At 53.3% G+C, this 14,806-nt stretch overlaps 1 protein-coding gene across 1 annotated transcript; it reads right to left on the bottom strand.

Annotated features, from left to right (window-relative positions):
- Nucleotides 1–202: 202 nt before the first annotated feature.
- On the bottom strand, nt 203–13,412 carry EEF1A2 (eukaryotic translation elongation factor 1 alpha 2). Its single transcript, XM_008634587.2, has 7 exons — nt 13,168–13,412; nt 8,923–9,102; nt 7,590–7,886; nt 3,229–3,379; nt 1,593–1,849; nt 1,272–1,506; nt 203–552 (listed from the first exon to the last, which is right to left on the bottom strand). Exons 1-7 carry the CDS (start codon nt 13,309–13,311, stop codon nt 425–427), a joined length of 1,392 nt encoding a protein of 463 aa, XP_008632809.1. The 5' UTR covers nt 13,312–13,412; the 3' UTR covers nt 203–424.
- Nucleotides 13,413–14,806: the final 1,394 nt, after the last annotated feature.

Here is a 14,806-nt window from a genome sequence, read left to right as displayed (position 1 = left end):
CTTACTTCCATCCCAGGCCCTCCTGTGCCGACCCCACCATCTACTCTAGGTGGGACTACACAATCCCCACCCAACCCAGCCCCTCTCAATGACAGATGCACACACACACAGCTCCACACCTTTTGGGTTGGTTGGTTTGTTTTGGTTTTTTTTGGGAGGGGGGGGTTTGTCTGGTTTTGTTGGGTTGGTTTTTTTTCCACTGTGGATGTTGCACCAGTTTTATTGGTAAAATTAACATGAAGCCTCACAAACGCTGGAACATGCTTTTCCTTTTAAAGAATTTCCACTGGACCTTAATGGTGAGCATCCAGTCGTTGACATATAAACTCTTACAAGCTGATGTGCACACGTGCGCCCGGGGGAGACGGTGGCAGCGTCCTGGTGTCAGGGATGGTTTCTGCGCGATGCACTGGGAGCCCACGATTCATTTGCCAGCCTTCTGGGCCTTCTGGGCAGACTTGGTGACTTTCCCGGCTCCACCACTCTTCTTCTCCACGTTCTTGATGACGCCCACGGCCACGGTCTGCCGCATGTCACGGACAGCGAAGCGGCCTGAGGGACGGAGAGAGGGGGAATGCAAGTGAGACTCTGAGGCTGAGCTCTTCTGGGAGAGTGGTAGTGGGATCTACACCTCCACTCATGGTGCCATGTGTTACCCCTGCCCTTGGAGCAGGTTCCTGAGCTATGAATCCTTTCTCTGACCACGAGTACTGAGGCTCCCCTCTATTTAAATTAATATTTTTTAAACTTAAACCCCATCTCTTCTCTGCAAGCTCCCAGCATTGCTGAAGCTTCCAGATGTGCAATATCAACCTGATCTAGTGGAAAGTGTCCCTGACCATGGCAGGGGGTGGAACAAGATGGCTTTTTTATGTCCCTTCCAATCCAAACCATCCTAGAACTCAAGCATGGCACTTCCCTACTTTAAAAGGTGGCCTCCACTGAGCAAACTTCCCTCTTTCTTCTCCTGACTAGTTGTTTTAGGGCAGAGAGGAGGAAACTGGAAAAATGCTTCTGTGTTCAGAAACTATCAGGGTTTAGTAACTGTGAAGGAAACCTCGTTGCTCCCAGAGGGAAAACCCAGCCTTTGGAAACTCAGCTCGGCAGAGAGCCTGCCCCACCCCAGCCTACCAGCACATAGGGCAGCAACAAAACATCCTCAGCTCCCTCGCCATCCCGCTGGGAGAAGCTCAGCATGTCTGATGTGAGCTCTGCACCCACAGAGCCCTCATGCTTCTCCACAGGAGACCTCCAAAGAGCCGTTCCCTTACCAAGGGGTGGGTACTGGGAGAAGCTCTCCACACACATGGGCTTGCCAGGGATCATCTCCACGATGGCTGCATCACCCGACTTCAGGGACTTGGGGTTGTCCTCCAGCTTCTTGCCGGAGCGCCGGTCGATCTTCTCCTTCAGCTCGGCAAACTTGCAGGCGATGTGTGCAGTGTGGCAGTCAATGACGGGCGAGTAGCCAGCACTGATCTGGCCAGGGTGGTTCAGGATGATCACCTGAGGGACAGAGCAGTGTCATGGCAAGGCTGGGAGCTTGGGCATGGTGGCAAATGAGGCATGGTGGCATCACCAGCCCTGCTCACCTGAGACGTGAACTGCGCTGCCTCCTGCGGCGGGTCCGACTTGCTGTCCCCGCAGACGTTCCCACGGCGGATGTCCTTCACCGAGACGTTCTTCACATTGAAGCCAACATTGTCCCCAGGCAGAGCCTCGCTCAGGGCCTCATGGTGCATCTCCACGGATTTCACCTCAGTGGTGATGTTCACAGGGGCAAAGGTGACCACCATGCCAGGCCGCAGGATTCCGGTCTCCACTCGGCCCACGGGGACTGTGCCAATCCCTGCAGAGACAAGGACAGAGTGCAGCAAAGTTCAATCTGCTTGGTCAGAGCTGGGCCAGAGCCTGGATTCAGCAAAAGCAAGACATCTTCGGTGGTTTTCACCAAAGAACATGTTTGCTCCTTGCCCAAAACCCCCAAGTTTTCAGCAGATCAACACTGGGGTATTGAAAATTGTTATGAGTCCATCCTTCCTACTCAAAGTTTTGTAAAAAAGAAGTAACCCACAGTCAGAAAGTCCTGCTCAATCCACATGCCCCAAAAGTTCTTCTCCTGGAGCAGCTGTGGCACCTCCTGCATGGAGGACTAGGACATCATAGCATGCGTGCAACAACACTGTACGCATCCCTGACGGCCACACCACCAGCTGTGACAGAAAATGAGGGTCAGAAAATGATTGGGATCTTTTACAGCCTGTGTCACCAGGAGACTTTGGGAAAATTCGCCTTTGGAGGCAGGTGAAGAATGATGGAGAGAAACAACATTGAAGAGATTGAGAAGGTTGGCTGGACCCATCTGCTCCTCCACATCCACCCTGCTGCCTCCACCTTCCCTCTTCCCACGGTGTCTCAGCTCCCCAAGGACCTGCCTTCCAGTAAAACCAGATCTCTTTGCCCCAGCTGAGCTAGGGGAGGACACAGACCTCTAACCACTTTTCATCTCCACTGCAAACAAGAGCAGCCTGCATAAAAAACCCTGCTAAATCCCATGTTCAACCCTTGCAGTGCATGTATCCTTGGAAAAGTGTGGGAATGGGCTGGAGAAGGCTGTGCCTGCCTAATCCAGCCCCAGGGAGTCAGCAGTGCTGTCCACTTATGCCAGCAGGTCAGAGAGCTCACAGGGTATTTATAGCTGAGCAAAGTGTCCCCATCACCTCTCCAGAGGGAAGGGGACACGCGTCAGCCACGGCGCTCCCTACATGGCTGGCACAGCTCTCCAGGAGGATGTGCCGATGATGGACACCAGCATTTGGGAAGCTTCGGCAGGTCACAGCCAAGCTCCACCAGCTTCAGCGGCCCTCCCTGCTGGTCTTGTCCCTCATCTGGGTCACAGAATGCTTTTTGCTGCCTCCAACTTGCCTGGCCAGCCATGATCTCTGGGACACACAAATTTGCAGCCATTTTGGCATCATGTGTTCCCTGGGGACAGCTCACAAACCTGCTGGTCCTTTCTGGTCCCTGGGCACCTTTGGGCATGTCCCCTCCACCCCAGACAGCCCAGGCTCAAATGGGGCCTTTGCCCTGCAGCTACCACCCTTTTCTCCAACATTATCTCTGGTTTGAAGAATCAAATCCCTCCAGTTTCCCAACACCTGGAAATGTCATTCCCAAATTCCCATGGAATGAAGACTCCAGTTAAGGCAGAGGAGTGGCAGGGCTCACCTCCAATCTTGTAGACATCCTGGAGGGGCAGGCGCAGGGGTTTGTCTGTGGGGCGGGTCGGGGGCAGGATGGTGTCCAGGGCCTCCAACAGGGACACGCCACTGGCGTTGCCTTCTTTGCGCTCCACCTTCCAGCCTTTGAACCAAGGCATCTGAGAAGAGAGCAGCAACAGAGAACCATGGAATCACAAGGTTGGATGAGACCTTAAAGACCATCTTTTTCCACCCCTCTGGCATGGGCAGGGACATCTTCCATGAGACCAGGTTGCTCCAAGGCCCATCCAGCTTGGCCTTGAACACTTACAACATTCACTGAGTGTGTCTGTCCTCAGCACCCAGAGGTGAACCCAGAGAGATGTCCCACCAGGACAACCTCCATACAGTCAGTCCTGCCATGTCCTGGCTTTACCAGGGGGCTGGGGAGCTCCTTCCACTCCACCATCCCTGCAGGCTTATTTGCCCCCCTTTGCTCAATCTCCCTCTGTCTTCTAGAAATGAGCAAGACATCCATTAATAGGAGAAAAAGGATGGAAGTGGTTAAAGCCAGCAAACTCACAGCCCCACTTCCAACACAATCCATGGGCACTGCACCAGCTGCCTGGATCCCAGCCTCCAGGAATGCTGCCTCCAGCACAGGGAACACAGGGTCTGCAGCCAAGTCCCAGCTACAAAGTGCTCAACCTTCAGTCCTGGGAACCAAGTTCCTTCAAGGCGAGCCCCAGACAAACGCTTCTCCCCACTCAGTCTTGCTATCACCCCCGAAGGTCTGGATTCTAAACCCAACGCTTCTCCCCACTCAGTCTTGCTATCACCCCCCCCCCACAAGGTCTGGATTCTAAACCCCTGGCTTGGGAGGATGCTGGAAACCCAGCTGCTGAGAGGCAGGATTGTTCTTCATAGATGTTCCCTTCTCCTGACCTAAACTGGACCTTTGAAACTAAAAATTGGCCAGAAAGAGGTGGAGAGGAATGGAAATGTGCTCGGCAGCAGCCATGGTTTAATGCAGGGAACTGCAGTGCTTTATTGGGATGATGCTGCACATCTGGATGGTGTAGCAGCACCTGGAGCTTGCTAGCAAGAAAAATTTAGTCCTGGGTCTGAGACAACCCTAATATAACAAGCAGAGATCAGAGTCTGCAAGGCCATGCCCCTGCCTCTGCACAGAGAGGGTTAGACAGTATTTTCCCATTCCAGAGTCAAATGCTTCCCGTGTGTCCCAAATCCATCACACACTTTGTGGATGTGGCTTTTTTCCCTTACCAACACCAGTGGCACAGTGCAGTGGGCATGGGGAGCTGGGGTGAAGCAAGACCCCCAAAGTGCCCCCAGCTTCACAGCCATCCCTGGAGGATGTGGCTATGCCAAGGGTGGTTTCCTGTCCTGCAATCTGCACCAGCTTTGGGAAGGAGAGAGGGAAAGACTGGACACAGCCAGGGAATTCAGCCTGCATCCAAAGCATTCAGGTTAGCCCCCTTCAGAGGGTCATGTCTGACACCACTTGTCTTTCTTGGTGGCAGTGGCAGGAGGAGCCTGGGGACACTTTTGCAGCAGGTTCTTCCCAGGGCACTGCAGCTCTTGCCTTGCAGCCAGATCCAGCACCAGGCAACAGCTTGGCTAAATGAAAACTCCATCCAGGCATCGAGGGAGCCTCGTGTCATGTGCAGGATGACTCAGACCTTCCCCCATTCTGCTGTGGCAGGGCCCAAACGCCAGGCAGGGACCTGTGCCAGCAGCTGCCCCGTGGCCACCTGCCCACGGGCTCTGCTCTCGAGGATGACAGCCACCAAGTGCCCACAGCTCCCATCCCTCTGTCCCACACAGCTCTGGCACATGGGGAAATGACCACCTCTGCCCATGACACCTGGCTGTCAGAGCCATCCCTCTCTCCAGGGAACTTCTGACAAGCCAAGAATCAGATAAAGACTTAGACACCTTCCGGGAACAAATCTCTTCGAAACCTCAGCATGGCCTCAGGGTGAAAAGCGTCTGTAAAACCTGGTTTGTGCTGCCTCCTATGGCCACCCAAATAAAACCACTGTCATGTATTTCCCAAATCTGCTTCCCAAGGAGCAATTCCTACTCTACCACTCCTATGGCAAAAGCAGGATCTGACCAAACCCTGCAGGTAGACAGGCTCCGGCCCCCCAAAATAACAGCTGAGCTCCAGTTCTTCTACACTCAAAGTCTATTGTACAGAGCAGTTGCCTTTCCCTGACTTTCCCCAGCCCATGAGCACCTCAACACCCCCACCCACGCACCCCAGTGTTGAAGCTGCAGCCCCAGGCCACCACACTCCCTAGCACCAGAGACTGGGCGTGTTTGGGTTGCAGCATCCCACGGGGTGAAAGTCTCCCAAACCACATGGAACGGCCCCATTCTGCCAGCTGCAGCATTACAAAGCTGCTTCACAGAACACCCCATTTCCCAAAAAGCTCTCAAGTGCAAAACTTTGATGGAAGCACGGCCCAGCTGTCATTTTTTTGCAGCTGGCCTTGGGATTCTGTGCAACAGGGATGTGGGCTGGAGTCTCCCACACAGAGCTGGTTCCAGCCTGACATACCACCATACCCCCCTTGCTCAGAGGCAACAGGAGCTGCAGGGACATCATGGCTCTAATCCCCACTTTCTGATAAGTCCCCTGACAGACAGACAAGTCACTTGACTGCCTTGTGCTTCAGTGAAACCTGTCCAGAAATTACAAGTGAAAATAATCAGAGCTTTTTCAGGCGAGGAAGGAGAGAAGAGACATCTACACCAGGTTCCTGCTTAAGCTTTCCTAGAGATGGTGCAATATGGGGAGGAGGAGTCTGTCCCTGCACCCTCTCCAGCAGAGCTCATGCTGTTCCAGACCAGGCCAGGTTTTCTTCCCAATTCCCCAGCTCAGGCAGCACCCAGAAGCCAGCTGCCTCCTTAGGACAAAGGAGAGAGTTATTTCACCCCCTGCCTTCTGTCAGGCAGCACATTACACTGGGAACCTGCCCTGAGACCCCTCTGGAGGAAGGGGCCCACTGAGCTCCTGCTCTGTGCCTCCCCTCTGCAGCCTATTAATAGGAGAATTGTTCAGGATCATCTTCCCAGCCCAGCAGCTGCTGACATTTGGAGCCTGCCTGATTGAGGCACCCAGGAACCACGGGGCTGGGTTTGGCATGGCCGTGGCTGACCTTTATCCCAGCTCTGCTCCTCAGGGAACAGGAATCTCCCAAGCACCCCGATAATTCCTTCCTTCCAAACCATCCCAAGTGAGCTGCCCTTCCTGTGCAGGGCAGGAGCTGTGTTTTGTGACTGTGTGAGCTCGCATTGCAGAATTCCCCTCACCCAGGCTTGTGATCCCTGACCTCCCTCAGTTGCTGCTGGACTCATGGATTGCCTCCCTTGTCACAAAGCCCTGCCCTGTAATCCACAGGTGATGTCCTGAAGTCCCCCTAAGGATCAAATTTCCCATTGGTTTCACAAGAGATTCCTGGGGTCTGAGCAACTTGCTCAAGGTCACACAGAAGTCATCAGAAGAGCAGGGACCTTCCTCTGGCCAGGACTTTCCAGCCCATCACTTCTTTAGAAGACTAACCCTGGGGTAGCTTTTCCTTCAACAAAACCAGTGTCAGAATAACAAGTGTTATGGGCAGCCTGTCTGCCAAAACCTCCATCCTTCCTAAGCTCTTCCTTCTGTTGTGTGAACTGATGGCACAGGCCCCCCCCAGAGCACCCTGCCTTTGTCTCCCCACCATCCTCATCACAGAGGGAGTAAAAACCAACTGGAAAAGGAGCAGCCCCAAATGGATGCTCTACAGAACTTTGGGTTTGGCATGGAAAACCTGGTACTTCCTCAAGAAAACATCACCTGTGGGAGTGAGATCCCAGCACTGGAACTGGAGGTTTGGCCATCACAGTGACACAGAGCATCAGTGGGAAAGGGGACTGAGACCCAGCATGAGGGAGCCTGGCTGCAGGGGGGAACTGCTCCAAGCCTGACACCAGACTGTGTTATTCCCCTCAGAAAACAATGCCCTAAAAACACATCTGCTGCTCCTGCTGAGAGTGACAATTGCTGCTCTAACGTCACTGTGAGTTCTGACAAGGCAAAAACTTCAAGTCCCGGCCCAGAAGCAAAGCCAGCAAGATCATCTCCTGAAGATGCTCATGTTTAGCTGCTGGGGTGCCTGGCCAGGGCACAGCACCCATGAACAGTGAGCCCATTCATCCTGCCCAGGGCCAAGCAGAGCTCCATAGCACATCATCTGTGCTGCCAGCATGGGCCTTTGTGCACAACGGGCACATGAAACGTTTGCAGAGCACAGAGTTCATCTTCAGCCCGGGTCAGGATCCCCGGGGTGGGGGGAGAAGTCTAACACAAGGCACACTTACATTGGGAGAGGGCTCCAGCATGTTGTCTCCATGCCAGCCCGAGATGGGCACGAAGGGAACTGTGGCCGGGTTGTAGCCGATCTTCTTGATGTAGGCGCTGACCTCCTTTACGATTTCATCGTAGCGTTTCTCGCTGTAAGGGGGCTCTGTGGAATCCATCTTGTTGATGCCCACGATGAGCTGCTTCACCCCCAGGGTGTAAGCCAGCAGGGCGTGCTCGCGGGTCTGCCCGTTCTTGGAGATGCCGGCTTCAAACTCACCCACGCCGGCAGCGACAATCAGGACAGCGCAGTCAGCCTAGGGGGAGAGAGCAAATGAGCTGCTGCTGTCCCCAGAGAGCATGGCCCTGGTGACACTCCTGAGGGCTTTGAGGGAGTTCCAGATGACTCCCTGCCAGCTGCTACCCATAATCCTGATGATCCACCTCAAAACTGACCCAGCTGTGCTATTTCAGACTTGCCAGACCCACATTGTGCATTGCGAGTGGGAAACCGGGGTGGATCCCTCTTGGATGCAAGACTCTGACCAGGACCTCATCTTGATCATCTACAGACAAGGTTTTATTTAAAACCCCCCTGAAGTCTTACAAAAAACCTCTCTGGGTGATGGGTGTGACTCCAGCCATGGAAACTGTTCCCCAGATTACTTTTGTACCCAGAATACACAGCAGAAGCTGCCTGGGTTTGGCAAAAAGCCAGGCCCAGCCCAGCTGGCACCTCAATGGAAATCTCACTGGGCATGTGCTGGGGTTCACCCAGCAACCACCAGTCACAGGGAGATGCAGGAATGTCCCACAGTGCAATGAAAGGAAACCACCCTACTCAGGAAGGGTAGACCATTGGGTCTGGCAATATGATGTGCGACAAAGACAGCTGTTTTGAGGAAAAGGAAGGAGAAAAGATCTGTGGAGCCTCCTTTATCCAATAAAACCTAGTGGACTGTTGGAAGTTTCCTGTATATCTCATTTGGCTGAGGCTAAAATAATGTGGAGATACCCTCACACAAAGGCCTGTAGCTCACAGTATCCCAGATCCCAGGCAGGCCACATTCATCCCACCTTCTCACGTGGGTGGAAATGGGGTGGAGAAACCCCCTCTTTGTGCCCAAAGACACCCTTTGTCCCAGACACCCAGGGAGGTGCAGGACCCTGGCATGCTGGGTCTCTGGTGCCATCAGTCTCTTGGGTGGACCCTGCTGGACACTCCTCAATGTTTTCTCTCTCAACTCCCCACCTCCAAAAGGACTCCCACTGCACCTATGTGACCTTGGGCTTGTGAACAAGGCTCAGCCTCCCCCCTCCAGCAGCCCCCGCCCCCTGGGCCCCATTTCTCACCTGGGAGGTTCCAGTGATCATGTTCTTGATGAAGTCCCTGTGGCCAGGGGCATCAATGATGGTGATGTAGTACTTGGTGGTCTCAAACTTCCACAGCGAGATGTCAATGGTGATGCCACGCTCACGCTCGGCCTTCAGCTTGTCCAGCACCCAGGCGTATTTGAAGGACCCCTTCCCCATCTAGCCAACACAGAGGCAAGAACCAGTGAGAAACCCAAGCCCACAGCACTGCTGATGGCCTCCCACCCATCAGGGCACTTCCCAAGCTCACACAGGGTCACACTGCAAACATTAAAGGCAAAATTCCCTAAATTCAGTGAGAGCTGTGATCTATTTACTAATAAATACAGGGGAAAGGAGATGTTGCTCTCAACATGTTCCTCAACAGGATGCAGGAGAGGTTGGAATGAAGTGAATTTGTGAGTAGGGCTGGATGGGCAGGACCTGAAGGCAGCAACCCATGAGGACTCCTCCATGAAACACCAGGATACTGCACTGCTGCTGGGAAATCCTGTACAGAGACATGGAAAGCTGCTTCTTGTCACACTAGATGTCTCTGAGAGGATATTTATATACTTATCCCATCTCCTCACCTTAATGGAGTTATTGAAAAAGGTCTGTTTATGGGATTTATTTTGTTTTATTTCCCATGGTTTCACAGAGATGCATATGAAGGGACATGGTCTAGTGGTGGGCTTGGCAGTGCTAGGTTAATGGTTGGACTCGATCTTAGAGGGCTTTTCCAACCTAAATGATTCTCTGATTCTGTGATTTTAATCCATGACTCAGACCTGTGAGGCAGCTGGTTAGGGGGAAAGGGCATTGCTGCATGAGCGAGCCCAAAACTGGCAGGGGTGTAGGAGTGGAATGGGTTAAAAGAAAATGAAATGAGGGATGGTTGCTACGAGCAGAATAGAAATGTGATTGATTTTTGCCACAGAGTGTGCAAATTCACAGGAAAAGCTACTGTGAGCTGCAGCCAGACCAACTGTCGTTGCCAAATGGCCAAAATCTCAGCCAACATTGTAATGCAGGAAATCATGCTGGGGGAGATTAGCTCCAGTAAATCTTTCTGCCAGTGATAAAGCACATTCCCTGGTAAAACCACAGTGGCACTTCTGAAGTGCCTTCTCCTTTGGGTTGGAGCCCTTTGACGTCATGGCACCAGGGAGAGCTGGATTTCCCTCCAGCATGGAGGTCATGCTCCCAGTCTGAGCTGGGATCCTGCCGAGGTGGAGATGGGGCACAACAAGCCCACCCTTGCTGACCCCTCTGTGTGCTGGGGCAGTCAGAGGAGCCTGGCCAAAGCGAGGGGTTAAAATGGGCCGCGGCCTTCAGCTCTTGGCCTCAGATACAAGGGAGTTTTAAGGCAGAGAAAGGAATTTAGGTCATTTGCAGATGATTTAATGGTCTACTGCTATGCAAGGTCAGAGCTGTGATACCCTGCTCCCATCCATCCATCCCTCTGTTCTCTGCAACCACAGTTTCTTCTGGCCCATTACCAATCACCGGTCAGAGGGAAGCACTTCCCAGTGGCAGGTACCAAAGGCTCCAGTGATGAGACTCCCCAAGAAAGAGAAGGCAGCATCACGTCTAAACCTGCCCACACCATGCCTGGGGGCTGGTCTGCTCCATCTCCCACACTCCAGCCCTGTTTCCAGCCAGCACAAGGAATTAATGGTGACAGCCTGTTTCATAACAGCTGAGTGCTGCAATGACTTTGCAGCTTGCTCTGGAGGATTACAGGCAAAATCCTAAAGCCAGGGGCAAGACTTCCCCTCCTCAGAGGGGATGCCAGGTCGAGGAGGTGATGCCCCATCTCCACTGGGAAGCTGTGAGCTCTCACTGGGATGGAAAAATCCAGAATCAAGTCTCTGCTCCTGAGCATCCTCCTGACACTGGATTTAGGGAGGGGGTAGAGCAGGAGCTTGGAGGTTTTTAGAATCAAATAATGGTTTGGGTTGGAAAAGACCTCACAGGTCATCTCATTCCAACCCCCCTGCCATGGACAGGGGCACCTTCCACTAGACCAGGTTGCTCCAAATCTCATCCAACTTGGCCTTGAACACTTCCAGGGATGGGGCCTAGTTAACCCTTTCCAGCATGCACATCAAACTCCCCCTTCCCAGGGAACAGGGTGGAGTCATCAGAGTGTGCTCATTTACTGCTGGGGATGGAGATACAGCAGGGAATGGTGCATTTGTGCATTGCATTAACAATGGGCTCTTCTCGGGCAGGAGGTCAATCAGCACATCCCGCAGCCTCTCCCCCATCAGCAGCCTATTCCCTCCCTTCCGGAAGGGGAAACTGAGGCACAGAGTAGACCCCTGGCTCTCCCATGGCAGATGAGTGGGAATCAGCACCTTCTTGCCATCAGCCATGTCCACACACACAACCAGCTGCTCATCACGTGTGAGACCCCCCCCAGAGCTCGGCATCACACGTAACGTGAAGACAAATGAGATCCTTTATTTAGCAAGCAGTTTCCCTCCTTTCACGGGGTGTATTCAGTTACCCAGAGCTGGTGTTGAAAAACCCAGGGTATTATCTAGCTCTGCACAATACCTTCCCTGTTCAGTGCCAGAAATAGCCTGATTTTCCCTGATCAAACCCCAGCGGAGGGACAGCTTTCTATTTGGAGGCCACAAATACTGATTATTTATTTTTTTTAAAAACAGAACAACTCCTCTTTCAGAGATACTGTTACTTCTGCCCTTGAATCAGAAGAAAAAAAAGGGAGAAATCCTCACTCTTTTCTCTTAAATAAAATAACAGACCCTGGGTTTTTTGTTGGCTTTTTGGGTGCACGCAGGCCTCCATTTCCTGTGAATGCCACCTAATGGAAGCAAACCCTTCCCCAGCCCTGCATCAGAAAATGGAGTCTGTAAGCTCAGTCAATAGGCTATTAATAGCAGCCTCCGGTGCCCGCGGATCCTGGCAAGTCAGTGAAAGTGTCTGTTCAATTAAAACCACTGCAATCACATCGACGATAACCTTATCATGCCTTATCTGACCTTATAGGTAAAGGGGGGAATTTATGGAAGGATATCAGCAATCATTTTAAATCAAGGGAAAGGGATCATTTTGTATGAAGGAATAGGCTCTTTGCTCAAGGATGGGGAAAAAAGGCTGAAAGTAAGGCAGGAAAATAAGGGATTTAGCTCAGATGCTATCAGCAAATTAAAAAGGTTAAGACAGACAGCAAAATGTGAAATCAAGAGTGGCAGCTCTGTAAATTTTTTTTGGTGACTGAAATGTGGGATCTTGACCAGAAAAAAAAAAAAAAAAAAAAAAAAAGAGAAAGGAGAAAGGAGGGGTATCTGCATTAAAGATTCCCAGAGCGATGACGACAAGCCATCTTCTGAGTGACAGGAGCTGCCCTATGGATAACACAGCCAGGCTGTTCCCGGCTCACCCACCTCTCTAGAATTTACCATCATTAATTTCTCAGTACTCCCAATTCACATTTTTCTTCCCAAGACTGTTTCTTCCTCTTTAACCTCGGGCTTTGCCACATTGCAGGTATCGGGTGGTGCTCTGCTGTGTGACAGCTTCTAAATGCACGCACGATAAAATTGTTACAAATGCCCCCATTATAAGGGTCAAACAAAAGAATTTAACTTAAATGCTCAGATTTCTAGCCAGCTTTTCTGTAGCATAGGCTACCAATCAAACTACACACCAGACCACCTGCCTGAGGAAAATGGGAATGGGGTTTTTCAACCGGATCAAATGAGTGGTTCAGCTGATGCTGCACCTTGTCCCCAGCAGGCGCTGGAAGCTGATGCTTGGGAGTGAAATTCAGGCAGCCCTGACCTCGGCAGTGAGGGATTATCAGGTTTTCCCCCCCGTGCACCGTATTTAAAAGGAATTTCATGCCTTGAAGCACCATGATTTGTGGCTTTTCCAGAATCCTGGTGATTACTGCTGGTTCCCTAACCCATCTTGCAGACCTCGCCGTGCCCCTGCCCTCATTAACAGCCGGCAGCTGGGAGTCCCCCAGCTCCGGAAAAGAGGGTGGCGAGCGCCCAAATGGCCTATTTTCCCAAGGCCAGAGAAGTCGGGAAGACCCAGGGGTGCAAAGGGAGAAAAATAGATGGGAACAAAGGGAGAAATAGAAGGTAAGAGAAGGGCAGCACCAGCAAAAGGGGAATACTGCCTGCGGGATACTCGTGGGGATCAGCGTGGAGCATCCCCGCGGGAGGGAATGCGGGCTGGGGGCAGGCTGAGGGGCGGACTCCTCACCTCGGCAGCCTCCTTCTCAAATTTCTCAATGGTCCGTTTGTCGATGCCCCCGCATTTGTAGATGAGGTGCCCGGTGGTGGTGGATTTCCCAGAGTCCACATGCCCGATGACGACGATGTTGATGTGTGTCTTCTCCTTCCCCATGCTGCTGGGCTACGCGGGGCTGGCCGGGGCGGGCGGCGCTGGGGAGGGCGGTGGGAACGCAGCTGCCTTTTGGGGGAGGCTGCGGGGAAAGGCTGTCCTCCCCTCGCCCCACCTTCCCGCTGGACCAACGCGCCCGGGGGTGCCCGGCCTCGTCTGGCAGCTCTGCCCGTGCTGGGTCAGAGCCAGCCTGCCCCCGGAGGAGGCCAGCCGGGCTATTTCGGGCTGCCACGTCCAGCCTCCAAGTCTCAGCAAGATGCCGTGTTTTTCGGCATCTTGCCCTCCACCGCCCTCGCGGAGACCCCCAGTTCCCAGGGCTACGTCATCGATACTTCGAAGGTGCCCTTCCTCCCTGGAAAACCTCCCTGCGACTCAGCGCTGCTTCCGCTGCCTTCTCGCTCTTTCCAAACCCGAGGGCATCTCCTCCATGTCGTGGGTGCCCTGGGAGGAGCCGAGGGTGCCCGTCCTCCCGGGCTGCCCTCACCACTCCCCAGCTGGGCACAGTTCAGGTGACAACTGGGCGTCTGCAAAATGGGGTGGACAAAAATAGCCCTCGCCTGCTCCCCCAAGCAGGGCTGCCAACAGTGGGGCTGCCGAGGGCTCCTCTGAGCCTGCACTGGGGGGGTTTATTATATTTTGCTGCCATGAAACTGGATGGAACAGAGGGAGGAGGCTAAAAACGCAAACGGATGTATCCGGGGAGCTGTCCTGGCATCTCCCGGCGTTGCCATGACTCTGCAGCTGCACACAAACCGGGCACAATTAGGAGCTTTAATCTGACGTCTAATAAAATCCAATTTCACGAATCTGCCCATAGAAGTAAAGGAGGTCAGGAGGAGTTTGCTGCTCTAATAGCGATTCAGTCATGCGGGTGATAACATTCCCAGCGAGAAGCTTCCCTGGGCAGCAGGAGCCGCGGCTGTCCCGTCCCTCCTGCCCTTGAACCCAGCCAGCCCGGATCTGGCCGTTTTGCGGCTCCACTGTGATGCCCGGTCCCGGAGCTCCCAGTCCTGGGTGCGGGTCCCTCTCCCCCCTGCAGACCCCTGGCACACGGGGGGAGATGCAGGACCTCTTTGGGAATTGGGGATTTTTTTTTTTTATTCCTTCCCTAGGGAGCTAAAGGCATCCCTGCCCATGGCAGGGGGGTTGGAACGAGCTGATCTTTAAGGTCCTTCCAACCCAAACCATTCGAGGATTCTATGATTCTAAAGGCAGGGTGGGGGGAACAAGGGGGGAGCTCGGGGGGATTATCAGGTTTTCCTCCTCATGCACAACCTTTAGAAGGATTTTCATGTTCTGAAGCACCACGGCTTGCGTGTTATTTCCCACCTGCGAGAAGACGCACCTGCGGGATGAAGGAATGGTCCAGCCCCATCCTTTCCCTTCTCGGGGTACCCCCCACCCCAGGGGCTGACAGCACCCACGCACGGGGTGGGGAGGGCACTGATCCCCCGCAGCCCCTGGGGCAGGACACCCCCCCTGCATCCCGGTTTGCCGC

This window comes from Corvus brachyrhynchos, unplaced genomic scaffold, assembly GCF_000691975.1.
Source record: "Corvus brachyrhynchos isolate BGI_N302 unplaced genomic scaffold, ASM69197v1 scaffold10, whole genome shotgun sequence".
Classification (NCBI taxonomy): Eukaryota; Metazoa; Chordata; class Aves; order Passeriformes; family Corvidae; genus Corvus; species Corvus brachyrhynchos.
Note: the sequence above shows the minus strand (reverse complement) of the source record. Positions and strands in the feature narration are given on the sequence as shown.

Bases quoted from the DNA above. Each gene is read 5' to 3' on its own strand.
- EEF1A2 (XM_008634587.2), bottom strand. From the start codon at position 13,311: ATGGGGAAGGAGAAGACACACATCAACATCGTCGTCATCGGGCATGTG. The intron at 1,850-3,228 runs GTGAGCCCTGCC...TTGTCTCTGCAG, and splicing joins GGATGTCTACAAGATTGGAG to GGATTGGCACAGTCCCCGTG. The intron at 553-1,271 runs GTAAGGGAACGG...TCCGTCCCTCAG, and splicing joins CTCCCAGTACCCACCCCTTG to GCCGCTTCGCTGTCCGTGAC.